Source organism: Vicugna pacos, chromosome 9, assembly GCF_048564905.1.
Source record: "Vicugna pacos chromosome 9, VicPac4, whole genome shotgun sequence".
NCBI classification, from domain to species: Eukaryota; Metazoa; Chordata; class Mammalia; order Artiodactyla; family Camelidae; genus Vicugna; species Vicugna pacos.
The window spans coordinates 71,531,297-71,549,960 of NC_132995.1; the positions used below are offsets into that span (position 1 = coordinate 71,531,297).

The window sequence follows — 18,664 nt, forward strand, 5'->3', positions numbered from 1 at the left end:
TATGTGGTTAGAGAGGGAGTTATTGCGATAGTAAGAAGCTGTAAAGTAATATTTTGTAGTTTTATGTTCAAAATTGGTTAAATGCATAGAACAGGCTGTCCAGTGTTGAGTCCCACTAGTAAGGGAAGTCGAGAACCTGAAATAGGTTCCTGAGAGGAGCACGTGTGTAAATTGAGAGTTGGAAACAAATGAGAATGATGGAGCAAGGATAAAGAGCTGGATTGTTCAGGCTTGAGACTATAAGAGTGGGGAGTTAATAACAGTCTTTGAGGATGAAGGGTTCTTACAAAAGAAGAGATGACTAGCTGTTTTCCATTTCCAGTGAGTGCAGAACAAGAGGATGGGATTTAGCAAATATTTATCGAACATCCCTGTTGAGTGCAGAACAAGAGGTTGGGAAGCATGAGGGCTTTAGATTAGAACTAAAGAATTTCTTAAGAGCGAAGATCTTAATTCCTTAAGAGGTTGTGAATTTTGTGTTTTGATAGTCTTTTAAATAATATAGATTTTCAGTTCATAACTACTAGTAGGCAGTAGAGTCAATTCAATCCAGCAAACATTTATTGCATTCTAAAGGTCCATCCAGGTCAGTGATCTCAGAAATCTGTCAGTGTCTGGAACGCTAAGCAGATCTTTGTGGAACTAATAACATTTAAGCTATGTAAGATAATAATAATAATTATGTTAATTATGATAATAACAATTTAGTGAAATTAGTAAAAGCATACAAGTAAAATGTATTAATAGTATCATTTAGTGGAAAATTACATAAAATTAGTTCCTATATGAATTGTAGCATATGTATGTATACATAGTATATATATATGTAATACATATGTAATGCTTAATTGAAGAATTAAGATATTTGGACTGTTTAAATATATTACATAGTTGTCTTCTAATAGAAATAAATAGTATATTAATGAGAGAAGAAACCATCATGAATGGCAGTGTAGTATGATTTTCCTTAAAAATGTCTATTTGAGAATTAAGCTCTAAAAGAATGTTTTCATCTTTGCAATTTTAACATACTCACTGACAACAGAATTTTATTATTCTTGTTATTCTGTTAATGATTGCAGCCAACAATTTAATTACTCTAACAAGGATGACAAGATAGCTACCTGGTTTATCAAGTTGAAATATTTAATATGCTGGATGGATATATTACTTTACAAAAATTTAAATGATACATTACTTTATGTGTCACTAATAGCCATTAAAAATACAAGTAAGATAAGCTTGTCATCTTCCCTTGTGAAGCAAGTCCGTTTCTCAGAACTCTATCAGTAAAGCAGTGCTTATCAGAAGGAGCTACTGCAGACTAGATACGGTCTGGGCCTTTAGCCCAGGGAAAATGTGTATAAAGTCTTTCTTTTGTTTAATTTTAATGTTTATGCAGATTTTGCATTCTACATATAATATGATTTTTACTCATTCATGGGACACCCGTTATGGGTCGGACACTGTTTAATGCCCTGGGAACACAGCAGTGAACAAGATACAAGAAAATTTATTTTCTTGTGGAGATTGCAGCCTAGTTTGAGAAAATTAATAGCAAACAAATAAGTCATATATACAGTGTGTCAGATTATTTTAAGATTTGTTCATTTTGACATTTAAATATTTGAATTGCTTAAGCTGAGGAACAGCATCTTTCCCCCAGCTATTCCTTTTGGGTAGCAGTAGGGTACTGCTTCAGTGGTCCTGTCGGTGTCAGGAAACTGGTTTAAGTTAAGAAGTGCTTACATCACACACTCATTTCATCACCATGGTGATTATCGCTCTTTTTGAGCCTCCCCAGCCCTGGAGAGTGCGCACCGTCATGTGAGGGAGAGATGCCGTCACTTCTTCCTTCACCGCTTACTAAGTACATCCAGATAATCACTAACGAGAGAGATCCAGAGTCAAGTCAGCCAGGCAGGTCAGTGCAGTACTCCCAGGCTGTGTTGATGGAAGTTTTGAGAAGTATATTTTTGATGACAAGTTAAGCCACTTACGGTTTATGATGGGATGAAAGGGTCACTAATCTTTTGGTCCATCTTCTCTTGTCTCTGTGATAATCTCATAAAAGGACTGATTCAGGGGAAAAGGATGACTGATAATGCCCTTAATTTAAAAACTGATACTGTAATTTTCATCACATGTAAATTATCTGAGCCTTGTAATCTCCATAATCAACTCTCTTCATTCAATTTTCAGATTTCATTTTTCATTGCAGCATTTTGGTCATATACCAAAATACACGGTTGTCCTTCTAATTTTTGTTTTAATGAATCATGCCCAAACTTGTAAAAATGTTTAAATAGGCCAAATTTGCAAATCTCTGTATTACAGTGAGCCATGAATCTAAGTTGATTTATATTATTTCAGTTTTAACCTCTGACAGAGCATCGTTTTTCCTTCATGAAGAATAATTCTTGGACCCACAGTTTCCTCCAGTGAAGTGCAGCAGAGAAAGCCATACACATTCTTGTCTGTTTCCTTAAAATTATCTAAAAATGCAACTACTGATACTTCAGACTTAAACAAAACTACTGCTGGGTTACTCAAACCCAGGAAAGGAAAAGAGGCAAGCTCTTGGAGGGGTATAATTTGGGAATAAGGCTATAGCTCCTGGAGCATTCAGAAAGTGGCATGACCCAGATACAGGTGAATCCTCCTGTCTCTCTCGGGTTTGGCATCATTGTACACATGACTCCATTCATTTTTTTCTAATTAACACAATATTTGTTCAATAATGATAAAAATAAATAAAAAGGGAAAACCTCATATAGCCTACTGAAATTTTCTTCCTGGTTATTTTATCTTTAAATATTTGGAAAATGAAAACATCATCTTGTATAACAGGGTGAAATAGTGAAGAGGGAAATAGTAAGGAAATTAGTGATTTTCACACTTTCCTCCCCCAAAATACAGTATTCAGTTAACTCTTTTCTCAACCAGTTATTCAGATGTCATTTGAATATATTAAAATTTGTGGTTTAAAACAAATAACAATCCCATTTTCTGTTTGGATGCTTCTTTTTGACCCAGAGCAGATTCAACCAACATATTGTAGCATTGGGCTTCAAAAATTTACTCCCATTTCATCAGACCAATGGGGAGGGGTTCTCTTCTTTTTCTCTGTTAGGTTGTTTTAAATAATTAATGTATAATTTGAATATTTTATTCATTTGTTTCTTGTGTCATTTATTTTAATGCTATAAAATTCCCTCTAAAAAATCTATTTTCACTTCATCTTATAGAGTTTATGTCACTTTTGTTATTGTTTTTAATATACTTTAAAAATAAGCAACAAACTAACCAGGAATGATTATGTGGCAAAATGTCCCCTAAACAAGTCAAATAGAAGTAATTGTCTGGAAATGTCTTTATAACATAAATGATAAAGAAAAGTGTCAAAGGATATTTTGACAGTATCTAACAGGGAAAATATAAGCAGCCAATAAATACATGAAAAGGTGCTCAAGCTCATTAGGAGTCAGGATTGTAAAATGATTTCCAGTCTTAAATTGCTAAATGTGTAGGAGATTAATAATATCCAGCATTAGCAGAGTTTCAGTCACTAGGCATTTTCATACAACATTAGTGGATTGTTACTTGGTGCAAAACTTTTGGTGAATTACCTAGTAATGTACATTAAAATAAAAAAGAAAAATCCTAACATTTTCACTGTGAAGAATTTATCTCACAGTAAGAATAATCGTTACCCACGTACAGTTGTACATGTTATAGCATTATTTTTAACAACAAAATGAAGGATAAAAACTATGTTTATATAATTAATGAAATTTTTAAAAATTAGGAAATTTTTTGCACTTTTAGGAGTTTCAGAGAAATATTTATTGATCTCGTAGGCTATCCACATACTCATGTTACATGAAAAAAGAAATGCTGACTTTTTAAAAAGGTGGACCCTGTTGAAAAATAACTACACCCAGAAAAAGTACAACATAAAGATATGTTTGTGGGAGTATGGAAAACTCTACAGAAAATACTAATTATGCTTCAGACGGCTAGTACAGAGGATTAGGTGTTAGCTTGAGAGTAGGAGATTATTAATTTTATATAACTTTATATTTTTTCCAATTTTACAAAGAACAAATATCATTTTGTAATTTAATATCGAATTATTAAATAAAATCTGAAATTAAAGAAAAATTAATCTTAAGAAAGCTAGTTCACTTATGCAGAATTGTCCACATGTTTTTTCATATTGGGGAATATACTGAGAAAAGATGGAGGCTTGATAATGTGTTTTGCCTGAACACTTGTAAGGAAGTTGTGGGAGATGTTGATGTATTTTGCGGGCAAGAGTTTTGTCTGTTGGTTGGTTTAACTCATGAGGAAAGAACTCTGGTTTCTAAGGTTACAAACTTATTTTTAAGAAAACTGGCTCACGAAGATCTGCTGAAATCATTGATTCTGGCTCCTACTCTCGTTTTGGGGCTAACAGTGGTCCTGTTAACTTGATGCAACTGCAGAGTTTATAAGGTTAACTTCCATAGTAATACACAGTTTCATTATTTACCAGTGACTGCAGAGTTTATAATGTTAAATTCACTAATAATACTCGATTTTCATTATTTACCAATTACTTAATGCACATAACATTTTTCCCACTCTGAGATTTCAGGGAAATTACACAATATTGAGTAACATGGAAAATGTGACTCTATTGATTATGGTTGATGGGCAAAATTTCAAAACTTTCCCCCAGAATATCTTTCAAGACATTTAATCTTCCAGAAAAATGCACCCTTTTTCTCTCTTGTCTTTGAAAACTCACAACTTTGAGTCACATGCCTTTAACTATTACATCCAGTCATTTTGATAAGTTACAGCACTGATGTATTCAGAAAAATGGAATTTTTATCTTTGCTGATTCTAAAATTCTTGATGTGCTGAGAATATACAAATATACTTACTGGGGTTAGCTATTCATTAAACATAAATATCTAAGATTTTGATTTTTATTATGGTTACTAAGCTTATATCAAAATTCCATTTTTTGGTCTAATCTGTGTAATCAGAGAACATCAAAACACTTATAATTTACGACTGTTGGAAGAAAGGGAGAGAATTTATTTTTTTTTATTTCATCCCTTCTGAAATTAAGGTTGTATTTTTATAAGAAAGACAGAAAATTATATATTGAGAAATAATAAGTAATTTGATACACATTTCAGTTACACAAATACTGTATTTCATGTGCATCTGCTGTTGAAATAAAAAAGTATATATGTCTAAACATTTCTACTTAAATCTATACTTCCATGTACCTGTTATCTGCTATGTTAGATTTTTACCTATCAATATTTAATAAAAATATTATCACATCCAGATGTTTAGTTCCTTAAAATGAAGAGTGAGGGTTTATGAACACTGAATTTTTTTGTCCATGTTGATCCACTATTACTGATACTTAAAATTTTAGGACTGATAATTACTTACTATTCCAGGGAATATAAATTATTTAATCAGTTCCAAACTTTTGAAATAACTGTCTGGTGTTTTAGAAACCAGAAACAAGAATTATAATAGGAGTTTAGACTATAATGTATTGCTGCAAGGATAATTATTAAGGGAAAACACAGCTGACATTTTCTGATTTATGCACACAATCAGAGATGGAGTCCAAGGACTGTGACATAATTATCTTCATGCTAACAATTTTTGTAAATCTCTTGACAGAATTTTAGCTAATTTTAAAATGCCTTCTGAAGATTAGCACTTAAAATTGTTGGGGAAAATAGCACAATTTATTAGCAAGGGTATAATTGTAAACCTTCTAAATACTCATTGTGAATATCATTTAGACAGTAACTCCTGCTTTAGCAGCTGGTATATAAGACACCAGTTTATGGAGTCTTGAAACAACAGAGAGTGGAACCTAATTAAAGAGGATTACATGCCAACAAAAAATTATTAAAAACAGACTAATAGACAATTGTTATGAACTTAGAGGTCTCTGCCAACTTCTCTTTTTGATACAAATTTATGTAAGTAACTGTCAAGTAAAAGCCTTTATTTCTTCAAAACTAAAAGGATATTAGAAGGCTTTTTCTTTTGTGACTTAAAAATGATTGCTTTCCTGAATTTTAACTTAACACAAGAACTTAAATGATTCTATTAATCTTTTCTCACATATTTAAACAGACATGAGCTTTTAAAGATAATGATTAGAAATACTATTTTAGGGTGTTTCTTTGTTTGTTTGTTTATCTATGTAGTACCAAGCATTCCATAACTGTAAATAGGGAAATCTAAGGCACATGTCTTTATAATCAAAAATCCGTTTATCAGTGTAAGTACTGTTTATGGAGGTTTATGTTGAATTGGTTTTCGTATTTTTCTTTGCAATGTACATTAAGAATTTTTGATACACTAGCAATTGTTAAATTTCAGTATTTCTGTTACTGAATTTCTCCTTGTTTGAATTGACTCAGTTTTTCTTTGTTGTGATCTCAAGGGGTTTATTCCAAAGAAGATAATTGAAATAGCTTAAAATGATACATAGCCATTTTTAATTATTTGTTAAATAGAATTTTAACATAAGTGGTCCTTCCCAGCACTAGAGAAAAGACTGTGTTCAGATCTGTGCATTTCCTTGGGATCTAACTTCACATCTTACATGCTCCCTATGGTACTGTTATAATACAGTATACATTGCTTTGCACAGCCATATACTCTAAGTAGATTTTTGTAGATTTTGAACAAATTAAACATAGTAAATTTAATTGTCATAATTAACAGAATATGAAAGGCAGATTCATTGTAATGGACTGACAAAATTAACTTTGTTAATTTGCAAGACTGAATAACCAAATTTGGACCATGGTGTAGTCATCAAGTTAAGGTTACATGAAGGGTCTCTTGGAGGAAAGATAGCTAGCTGCCTTCACTGACTTTATTTTGCACTTTTAATTGAACCTAGCTTCTGATTCACGTATGACTAAACTATGTAAAAGTTCCTAGAACATCCATTCAGCAAACCTTTAATGGTTAACTACTGTGGTAGTTAATGAATAATTAAAAAAAAAAACTCTTGCCTTTATAAATACAGTCAATATTTATAAATAACAAAACAATCTCTTGCTTTTGTAAATACAGTCAGTATTTTAAAAATACTATAACATGTAATATAATGTTAAGTATAATAAATGTTATGAAGAAGAACAGTAAAGTGGGGAAAGGGGGCCGAGAGGGAAGATAGGTTCATTGTTAGAGACTGCAGGGAAGATGTTTCTAAAGAAGTGACATTTATTTTATTAATTAGAAAAAAAATGTTTTGCTGTTTTTTGGAGGGGAGGTCATCAGGTTTGTTTGTTTGTTTATTTTGTAATGGAGGTCCTGGGGATTGAACCTAGGACCTCATGCATAATAAGCATGCCCTCTACCACTGAGCTATGCCCTCCCTTCCAAGAAGTGACATTTAAACAGAGCCCTGAATGAGATGAGGGAGTAAGCCCTGTGAATGTTTTGGGGAAGAACATTTCAGACAGAAAGAACAGCAAGTGCAAGGACCCTGAGGAGAAAATTTGCTTTTGTGTAAAATGAACAGCGACGAGGCGCTGTGACTGGAGCAAACTGAGTGCTGGAACCCTGTTAGCAAATGAGATGGGTCCCCTATCATACGTACCATCTCCCTGGTTGAACTAGTAGATTTTCATTGTTTAAATTGCTCTTTGAAAGCCTTCCCCTCGTCAAGATTAAAGGAATCGGTAAATACTAATTACTCCCCAAAAGCAAACATTAAGGTTTGTGTAGTGAGTTGAGATTGGCAGTGCCTGGCACACAGTGCTCCACAATATTTGTTGAAATAATGATACTGTGTTTTAGTTGGTTGTCGTGTAAAGTCTGTGAGACTCAGTCAAAACATGACCATGCATTATGGAGAGAACTATGTGGTAGTTTTGAATCAGCAATAAGAACTAAAAAGTAAATACTCAATCTTGTATTTTGCTGGCCTCCTTTAGATGTAGGAATTAATGATCAGCAGGTAAGATTCTGCAGCAGAAATGTTTTTATTTTAATTTTTCCTACTTTGAGAAAGTATGAAAATATTACTTAATTCTTACCATGGATAAGAGTTAAAATCTTAAAATACTCCAAGGTGAATATAACTTAAAAACATTTTGATTTAGACTATGAACCTGGAAATGAGATTTATTTTTTTCCATTTAAAAATTTACAGCAGTATCTGAATAGCAGTTTCTTGTTTAGAATGTATTTTCACATACATGGTCTCATTTAATTTATCATCACAACAGTACTTAAAGGTGGGTATCATTATTTTTCTCATCTTCATCAATACCTTTATTTCATGAGGGAGTATTTGCAGACTGAGATGTTAAGCATTTTCCTAAGACTATACGAGCAATTTAGTTTCAAAGCTGTAACTTAGAAACAGATTTCCTGTCTCTGCAGCTCGTGCGTCTCCTACTGCATTATATTCCATTTCGCTGTGGCTCATATGAGATTCTCCTAGACGGGACCTGATTGTAAGCTGGCCACCATTAGTGAAATGACATTAGCTAAATATGATTATGTCTTAATGTTCCCTGAAAGGATTAGACTAGTTAAGACATACCGAAGGGAAAAGCAATTACCTATTGAAATATGAATCTCTTGATTAGAACTGGAAGTCATATATTGGTATTAGGATGTTCATCTGGAATGCAAAAAATTCTGAATGTCGTTATTTCTTACTTCACTTGTAAAGAACTTCAGTGGGGCTGGTTTTGAGGCTTTTTGTTGAATATCAAGATTTAAAATATAACATTTTACTAGAAGAGTAAAGTCATTTAATTGACTCATTCTTTAGAAGAACTTAGACCTTAGAAATATTTTTATTCTTATTTTTTATTGAAGTGTAGTCGATTTACAGTGTTAGTTTCAGGTATACAGCAAAGCAATTCAATTACACATATACATGCATATATATATATATATATATGTATATATATATATATATAGTTTCTTTTCTATTATGGCTCATTTCAAGAAATTGAATATAGTTCCCTGTACTATATAGTAGGTCCTTGTTGTTTATCTGTTTTATATATAGTAATGTATATCTGTTAATCCCAAACTCCTAATCTACCTCCTACTCCCCCACCGGTAACCACAGTTTGTTTTCTATGTCTGTGAGTCTATTTCTGGTTTGTAAATAAAATATGTATTTTTTTAAATTTAGATTCCACATCTAAGTGAGATCATATGATACTTGTCTTTTTCTCTCTGACCTATTTCCTTAATATGATCATCTAGGTCCATCTATATTGCTGCAACTGATGTAAGAAGGACTGAGTGCTATAAAACTCCTAGAGGAAAACGTAGGCAGAACACTGTTTGATATAAATCTCAGTAATATTTTTTTCAAATCAACTCGTGGAATAATGGGGGAAAAAAACCCAAAATAAACAAATGGCACCTAATTAAACTGAAAAACTTTTGCACAGCTAAGCATACCATCAACAACAACAACAAAAAAAAAGCCTACAGAATGGGAGAAAATATTTGCAAATGACACGATTGACAAGGGACTAATTTTTAAAATATACAGATAGCTAATAGTTTAATATCAAAAAACAAAACAAAACAAAACAAGCAACCCAATCAAGAAATGGGCAGAAGACCTAAACAGACATTCTCCATAGAAGACATCCAGATGGTTAACAGGCATGTGGAAAGGATCTCAGTTTCACAAATTATGAGAGAAATGCAAATTAAAACTACAGTGCAGTATAACTTCACACTAGTCAGAATGGGCATTATTAAAAAGTCTACAAATAATAAATTCTGGAGAAGGTATGAAGAAAAAGGAACTCTTATACACTGTTGGTGGGAATGTAAGTTGGTGCAGCCACTATGGAGGACAGTATGGGGATTCCTTTAAAAACTCAAAATAAACTTACCATGTAATCTGGGAATCCTACTCCTGTGCATATATGCAGAGAGAACCCTAATTTGAAAAGGCACATGCACCCCAATGTTTATAGCTGCACTATTTATAGTAGCCAACATGGAAACCACCTAAATGTCTTTTGAGAGATGAATGGATAAAGAAGTTATGGTTTTATATATATATATATATTTATATATATATACACACACACACACACACACATACATACAGATACACACACAAAATGGAATATTATTCAGTTGTAAAAAAAGAATGAAATAATGCCATTTGCAGGAATTTCTAACTAGATGAGAAACATATGCACTGGTATTATCTTTTCCCTGTTTACCTTAGTAGGTAAAGAAACCCATTAGATTAGTCAATGTTTAATTGCCTTAGAGTTGTAGCAGTATAACTTGCAATGTGCTATTTTACTTAAATTCTTCAGATTTTAAAATCTGAATTCAGTTACCTCCATAAAACTTGTGGCCTCCTTGGTGATGATTCCCTATGGATCTTTCAAAATATGGTATCCTGTAGGCTTTTAATCATCTGTGATATGATTATATCAATACATGATTAATACATGGCAATGATTCTTCCACTGTATTTGGGACATACTTGCTTATAACAGTTTCCTTATTGCATTGAAACTCTGTTTTTTGAAAATAAAGAGGTGGATTTTTTTTTAAACCTTCATATCCCCAGTAACTTCCATGTATCTGGCACCTATTAGAACTTAAATAACAACTTATTAATAAAGAACATTATGCAGAAGTCAATCCTGTTGCCAAGCTAAAAGTGAAAGCCAGTCATACACTCATTCATTAACTGTACTAAGTGATTTAGATATACTGCCTTATTTAATTCTGCAGGCAGCCCTAGGAAGTTCAAGTATAGTTCGTTTGGAGTGAACTAAGTGTCCTGCCTGAGGACACATAGCTAGTAGGCAGCAATGCTGAAGTCTGAAGCTAGAGCTGAGTCTAGTACCTTCGCCTTCTCTCCCCTCGCCAGCACCCCCTTAATCTGGAAAATTTTGATTCATTTCAAACATATGTTCAGAAACAATGCATAGACACCTCTGCTCTAGGAGAATTAAATTCCTCTCTTCTCTATATCATCACTGGACTGTGATCCATTTGGGGGGTCTTTTGTTATTTACCTTTATAATCGTGATGCTTAATGTGATGCCTAATAAGTAATAAATATTCAAGATTTTTCTTTCTGAATTAACATTTAATTGATTAACTTCAGCTTTTGCTATTTAGTAATTCTAAGACTAAAGTTCTGGTGGCTGTGCTGTTAACTGTCTGTGACCTTAGTAATATAGGACTGGGTTTACTCATTTATTAAAATTAATTTTCTAATTAAAAAATTAAGGTAACTCTATAAATTTGACATGCAATCTGTTTAGTTCTAGTTATTGTGATTATTTCATAAAGGAAATGCAGTCCTAATGGAAATTAAGCTCTATGGTAATACCATCATTCCTTTATTTAATAATGTAATTTGCTAACTTTTTGATTCTTTCCTGCCCCATCCAGCGTATGAATCAGTAGATATTTGGTTGAATGTGTTATTGCTTGGTATAGTTTAAGCAGAAATCACTGTTGTCTTATTTACATTTCTCAGCATTCAGAGATCTTGTGTGTTATTTTGCTCCCCTGTTGCAGTTGATAGTCTACTGATTTGCTATATTATACTTTTATATAATCCTTAATACAGATGAGATATAAGACAGTATAAAATCTATCACAGTTGAAACTCTAGACCTTCCCTCAACCCATGGGGATTCATTTGGCAGGAGGCCACCAAAGCCAGTTCTTTTTGATGCTTAGTTTCTAGTTTGTACTTTAATTGCTGCCAAAATCTGAGCACTTGGGAATTTAATTGCTCATTATATTTGTCACAGTGGTGTCACAGACCCAAATAAAGACTGTTGCATGCAAAATATTTATGGATATTAATTTGCCCTAAACATGTGTATATTGGATTCCTTATTTTTCTACATCGTAAAGTGTAGCACATCTAGAAAGAAATGAGACAGAGTTCTGTAAGAACTTATGCCCCACTGTACTGGTAAACTATTATCCGTCCGGCCAAGTATCTAAATTTAACAACAAACACCTAGCGGAGGACCTGTTCAGAACTTTATTGTGTTTGCTTTGTTCAGTTTCCTCTTTTGAAGCAGTCTCTGAGGGATATGAGTCTGGCTCTGAGGACAGACTCCTTGGATTCAAATCCTTGCTTTATACCTCGCTAGCTATGTGACCTTCAGCAAGTTGTCTTAATCTCCCTGTGCCTGTTTCCTCATTTGTAAGGTATGGATCTCCATGGTTGCTGTGCAGATTAAATGGGTAAAGTTCCTAGAAAATTGTCTAATACAGGGTAAGCCCTCAATGTTAGCTGGTTTACTATAATTCATCCTTATTTGCCAAAAAAACCTATAACATTTACCTTGGTGGTTGATATGGATTTCCAGTTTCCTACTAATTAAGTAGAAATAATCTTTGCCTGCTGTAGCAAATGGAATGTCTGGTCAGCACTGAATTTAATATTTTTCATGTCCTTTCATCTTTCCTGTGTGTTCTCACGTGCCTGCTCTGTGGTGTTTAGGCTAGTGGGCCTGACTTTTTGTTCCAGACTTTGTTTGTTTGTTTTGTTTTCTTGCTAATCACTGATTTTTCTTGTTCTTGTGTTTGCTAATCTGAGTACTTTGTTCATTCATTCTCTCCCTGTGTCTGCTTTTCCTTTTTATTTTCTCTTTGCCTTTCCCTTCCTTCTTTTCTATAAAATACATTGTCCAACTTGCTTCTGCTGTGATGGTTGCAGCTTTCTCATGTAACTATCTCATGCAATTATGAAGCACTTGAAAAATAGGAAATATAAGTCATAATCATGGGCAAGATAATTTTTAGAATTGTTTGGAAGTTTTTTATATCCTGCAAAATAAGTCTGCTCTCTGTCTTATTTATTCCTGAAATTGTGTTCTAGAACAGTCCTACACTACCATATAGAATCCCCTAGAATTCCAGAATGCTTTCATGTTCCCAAAAAGAAACCCCAGTTCCACTGGCAGTAATTCCTCCCTTTTCTCCAGCCCCTGGCAAGCACTAATCTCCTTTCTGTCTCTATGGATGAGCCTGTACTGGACATTTCATATACATGCAGTCATACTGTGTGGCCTTTTGTATCTGCCATTTTCACTTAGCATAACGTTTTCAAGGCTCATCATGTTATAGCATGTATTAGAACTTACCTATTTATGGCTGAATAATATTTGATTGTATCAGTATACCATATTTGTTTATCCATTTATCATTTTATTGACTTGGGCTTTTCCCACTCTTTGGCTGTTGTGAATAATGCTGCCAGAAACATTGGTGCATATATATTTATGCAGATATATGTCGTGATTACTGGAGGTTTACAGTCAGTTTTGAAATCAAAAAGTATTAGTCCTTCAACTTTGCTCTCCTGTTTTTAAGAAGCTTTTGGTTATTCTGGGCCCCTTATATTTTTATTTGAATTTTAAGATAAGCTTATCAAAATCTGCAAAAAAAAAAAATCTGGGACTTTGACAGGAATTGCATTAAATCTTTAGATCAATTTAGGGAGTAATACCACCTTAACGATATTAAGTATTCTAAATCCATGAACATGGGATGTCTTTCCATTTATTTTGGCCTTCTTTAATTTTTTTCATAATATTTAGTACTTCTCAGTACACAAGTCTTATGCTTTTTGGTTAAGCTTTTTTATGTCTTATAAATGGAATTGTTTTCTTATTTTCATTTCTGGATCATTCACTGTATCTTTGCTTAGTTTTGAACTTCATGTAAGTGGAATAATGTTGCTATGTGCTCTTTTGTGTGTCCCTTCATTTATTCAATACTATGTCTGTGAGATGCCTCCATGTTACTCCACGTAGCTGTAGTTTGTTCATTCTCATTGGTATGGCGTTTTCCATTGTATTAATACAACACAACGTATTTATATAGTTCACCTTTATGTGCATTTGACTTGTTTCCAGTTTGGGGACATTTTGAATAGTGTTGATAGTAACATTCTTGTATATGACTTTAGGTGAACATATTATATATTTGTTCTGGGTGTACTCCTACACATGAATATTCAACTTTTGAAAGTACTACCAAAAAGCTTTACAAAGTGATTGTAACAACTTACAGTTCCACCAGCAGTGCTTAATTTCCTTTTTATACTAAAAAACAATTTTCTATCATCTATCTTTTTCATTTTAGATAGTTCCAAAGTGTGTAGTGATATCTCATTGTTTAAATTTGCGTTTTGCATGACTAATGATATTGAGCATTTAAAAAAAATTATCTCTTCATATTCTTTCTTTTATATAGTGTTATGTAAGTCTTTTGACCATTTTCCATCGGGTTATCTGCTTTTTCATATTTCTTTGTATGAGTTCTTTATTTATTATAGAGATAGGTAATTAAAAGAGTGTGATACTGGCACAAGTATAGGAAATTGAGCAGTTGGTCATTATGGACTCCAGAAACTGACCCCCGTGGGTACTGTGTCTTACTTTATGGAAAGATGAATTAAAGTGAGGAAGTGATGGTCTTTTCGATAAGTAGTACTGACTTAATTGCTGAGTTAAATGGTGTGATTTCCTGTTCCACACCACATACAAATATCAATCCCAGATGGATTACACATCTAAATGTGAAATGCAAAATAAAGCTTTGTGGGAAAAATGTAGGAAAAAAATTTTATAGCCTTGAAGAAGTTAAAGATTTCTTAAACAGGACACAAAAAGCGCTAACCATAATTTTAAGTGATGATAAATTGGACCTTATTAAAAATAAGAAATTATCTTTATTGAAAGATACTATTAAAAAGTGAAAAAACAAGATTCAGAGCAGGCGATGTTTGCAGCTTACATATCCAAAAAAGGACTTTTATTTAGAATTCAAATTATTTTAGACACATTTTGGTAATTTTCAAGATTTTCATTGTAAAAAGCATATAACTATGTGTTAAAAAGAATTTCTACCTTAATTTGGCTGATCTAAGAAAATCAAGGTAAGACAGTGGTATATATATCTCAATAGGTTTTAAATCAGTGAATTCTTACACATTGGAAATTATTAATCTAAATTCTATAATTTTATAAAATCCAGCATACTTATTTACAATTCAAAGTAGAACACATTAATATTTAAAATTTTATTTAGTTTTTCTTTTTGTTAAATTAACTAAAATGCTAAATCCAATTATTTTGTTAACAAAATGCCACTAAATTGTACATGAAATCTGATGTGCCAGAAAATTCACATGGATACATTTCTTAGTCTAAAATTTAATATTATACACTATGTTTTCAAAACTTATTAGGGTCAGGCACGATTAAGTTAGTTTTACACATAAAGATATAGTTAAAACTGAAAAAAAAACTCTTAGAAAATTTAGTTCAGTAATGCTGATATAATGTCACTTAATTTTAATGATTGGACTTACTTATTTTCACATATATATTTGTGAACAGTATATATACAATTGTTATTTAAAGATCTCATTTATAAAATTTTGATTCCAAAGTATTTGCACTTTTATTATTATATTATACCTGAGCTTTATCTTTCCATGTCAGTAAATGCTAATTTTTTTGAACTAGGTGTTTATCATATATGGTTTATTGTGATTTCATACTTACTCTATTGATTTTCCCTTTTCAATTCAAATTTGCTTTGATATACTTGAGATTATTTTAGAGAACTAATTTTTAAACCTCAAAATCTAGAAGTTATAATACTTTTATATAATATTCATTTCTTCTATTTACCCAATTTTGAATTATTAATAAAAAGACCACTGTGACAGCTGTATCATAAGACGTTTTTATTTTGTTACTGTTGAATTCACAGTGTCAATTTTAATGAATCCTACCCAATTAAAGTGGTGTGCATGTTTTTCGAGTCCATAATCAATATAATCAATTATATTTTTACATAATTGCATAGATATAATTTTATCTCAGGATGTTGGAGGATTAATGCATTTTTCTAATATGTTGCAGAATTGCGAGAAGCTGGAGAATAATTTTGATGACATCAAGCACACGACTCTTGGTGAGCGAGGAGCTCTCCGAGAAGCAATGAGGTAAGTCTGGGTCACCATAGCAACAGTCACAGATGTGGTAAAGAAAAAGTCATTCTTCATTATTGGGGGAACAAATGAGTTCATTGCCACCATTCAGCTCTGTTCTCTAAGGTATTAATTTGTCAGTGGAGAGACTTCCCTTGAGGCTGTACTTTGGTTTTGAAGCTGCATAAATGTTAAGCCTCAGTGCACAGTAAAAAATGTAAATGTTTAATTTGTTACTTAAAATGCTTAAGGGGTGTCTTGTTTTATATTTATACTAAACTGTATGATTGAATGGAAATATTGTTCATCTACATTCTGCCTGTATAAAAAAATAAATAGTATAATGGTGGTTTAACTGAATAGTATTTTCTCCTAATTAATATTTAATTAAAAAAGAGGTACTTAAAATTTCATATTCTGTTAGGTTTTAGAGAATTATACGATAGTGTTTTTAAACGGATAAATATTTTCATACTATTATAAAGTATATAGATTAACTTTTTTTCAAATACAGCAGTTTATAATGAACTCAATATTTTTTTTCACTTTTTAGCATTACTGTTTCTAAATATTTCTCTGAAATCTCCCCAAACTTAATACCTTTTTAAACACTTTTAGGAAGCAGTCTTTAAATCCATTTGATCAAAATCAAAGAAGGGTTTTTACTAGACATTAAAATGTGTGAAGAATAAAGCTCATCATCCTTACAGCTGGAGAAATGACAACAAATGATATTAATCTTAAAAGTTCTGAGCTTGAACCTTCGAGTGGGATAATTTCCAATGTATTTATACAGAAATCGTATATTTACTTTTATGTAGACTATGAAACTAAAATTGATTTTTAAAATATATCTTCTTCTATCAATGCTCATATTTTTAGGGGCTTAAATCAAGGCTAAAAAAAATTTAAAATAGAAGAAAGGATAAACCTGTGAGGCTCCCTAGAAGGGTGGTTCGGGCCCAGTTTTGTTATTGCTGGCACACAGTTACCATATACTTTAGTCTAGAAGCTGCTCTCATTTAGTGACCTCCCTTTTACCATGCAAGCAGCAGGGGAAAGTAATTAAATTTAATAGAAGCTGCCCTCATTTTGAAGCCACTTCTATTTAAAACCACAGGGGGAGGTAATTAAATTTAATGGAAACAGTAGCTTCTACACAAAGATACATGGTACTTCTATATAGATGATTATGATGTCACAAAAAGAGGAATAATATATTACTAGTACTGAGAAATTACCAGCTGGAGCAAGTGAGCCTATTTTATTGTTAATGTCTTTACTAATAAAAAAAGAGGGAAAAATAAAACTGGGTCCACAATAGAGAATTTGTATTTATATAAAATGCAATTGGATATTCTCAGAAAGTTGGTTACTGAAAATAGTAGTAAATTTAAAATAAAGTGTAAAATATATTGTGGAAAAGGCCAGTGCAGTAGTTACGTCTAAACTGCAAGTTTTCAGTGTATTCTTTATCTCCTCTCTCAAACTACCACAGCTATAAATTGAACACATTATTTTGTATATGCTTATTATAATACTTTTGAGTATATTAAGCATACACACTGAGAATTATTTAGAAAAGCACAGTTATCTGTGTTTTTATATCTATTCGGTTTGAAGTAAACACATAGGCACACAGGGAGACAAAGAGAAGGCCACTTCTGAAGCTTTGAATAAAAGAACTGAAGGCCAAAAACACAGAAGGAACTGCGGAGCGGCAACGGGAATGAAAACGGGTGTGAGTGAGGGAAAAACAATGAACTAGGAAAGGACGTGCAATTCGTATAGAAAATTTGTCATCAAGAAAGAAAGAAATTGAATTATGGGAGAACAGCCTATGAAGAGAGGATTAAATTCTCCCAAATTTTGTATACTTGCCATTTTAGAAAATACCAGGATATTCTGCTTGTAAAAAGGTAGAAATGAACTAATGAGAAAAACAAGTACTACCTGGTTGGCGCAACCTCTCAACCACTCACGCTGTGAGACAGAGCAGTAGTTTAGGTAATTTAAACCGGCGTGTGACTCTGTGGTTGTGTAATGTACTTTGTTTACACTGGATGTATGTTTTACTCACACACATATATTCGTAATATTTAGCTACACCAAACACAAATAATCTAGTACCCAAAGCATTCGGCAATTTAGTGTTCTTTGGGTCTGGCGCTTTTTAAAATTTTTGTTGTTTGCCTTTAGAAAATGCAGCAGGCGCTCATTCTTGTATGTGAGATTATGAAAGCATATAAACAAAGAGTTACACTGTGTGATGAACAGAATAAGAGGAGAATGTATTAAAGGGCAAAAACTAATTGTTTCCCTATCTGTGATCATATTTTGCCGTACATGAAGGGTTTTAAATCAATGAAAACCATAGAGAGAATAGGAAATTTGATCTTGGCCTTGAGAGCTGACCGGTTTTGTAGGCAGAGGGTGTAGTACCGAGCAAAGGCACTGGGCTGAAGGTGCAGGATCTGTTTTCAAGAACAGTAAGAGGCCTGATGTAAAGCACATTTTTTCAAGAATTTTTGAAGATACGTTTTTCCGCAAAATTCACACAGGCTGAATTTTTCAGACAGTAATATCTCTTCTTATTTGCCAAGAATCCTTGGGAGTAATAAAGCAGTATGA

General features: G+C 32.5%; 1 protein-coding gene across 3 annotated transcripts in view; it reads left to right on the plus strand.

The window, feature by feature from the left end:
- Positions 1-18,664, plus strand: part of DPYD (dihydropyrimidine dehydrogenase) — a 722,107-nt gene that overhangs the window by 80,042 nt on the left and 623,401 nt on the right. For all 3 annotated transcript variants that reach the window (XM_072968149.1, XM_072968150.1, XM_072968151.1), the window contains exon 3: positions 15,966-16,048. In XM_072968149.1, the coding sequence (XP_072824250.1) occupies positions 15,966-16,048 (83 nt within the window). The remainder of the gene's footprint in view (positions 1-15,965; positions 16,049-18,664) is intronic.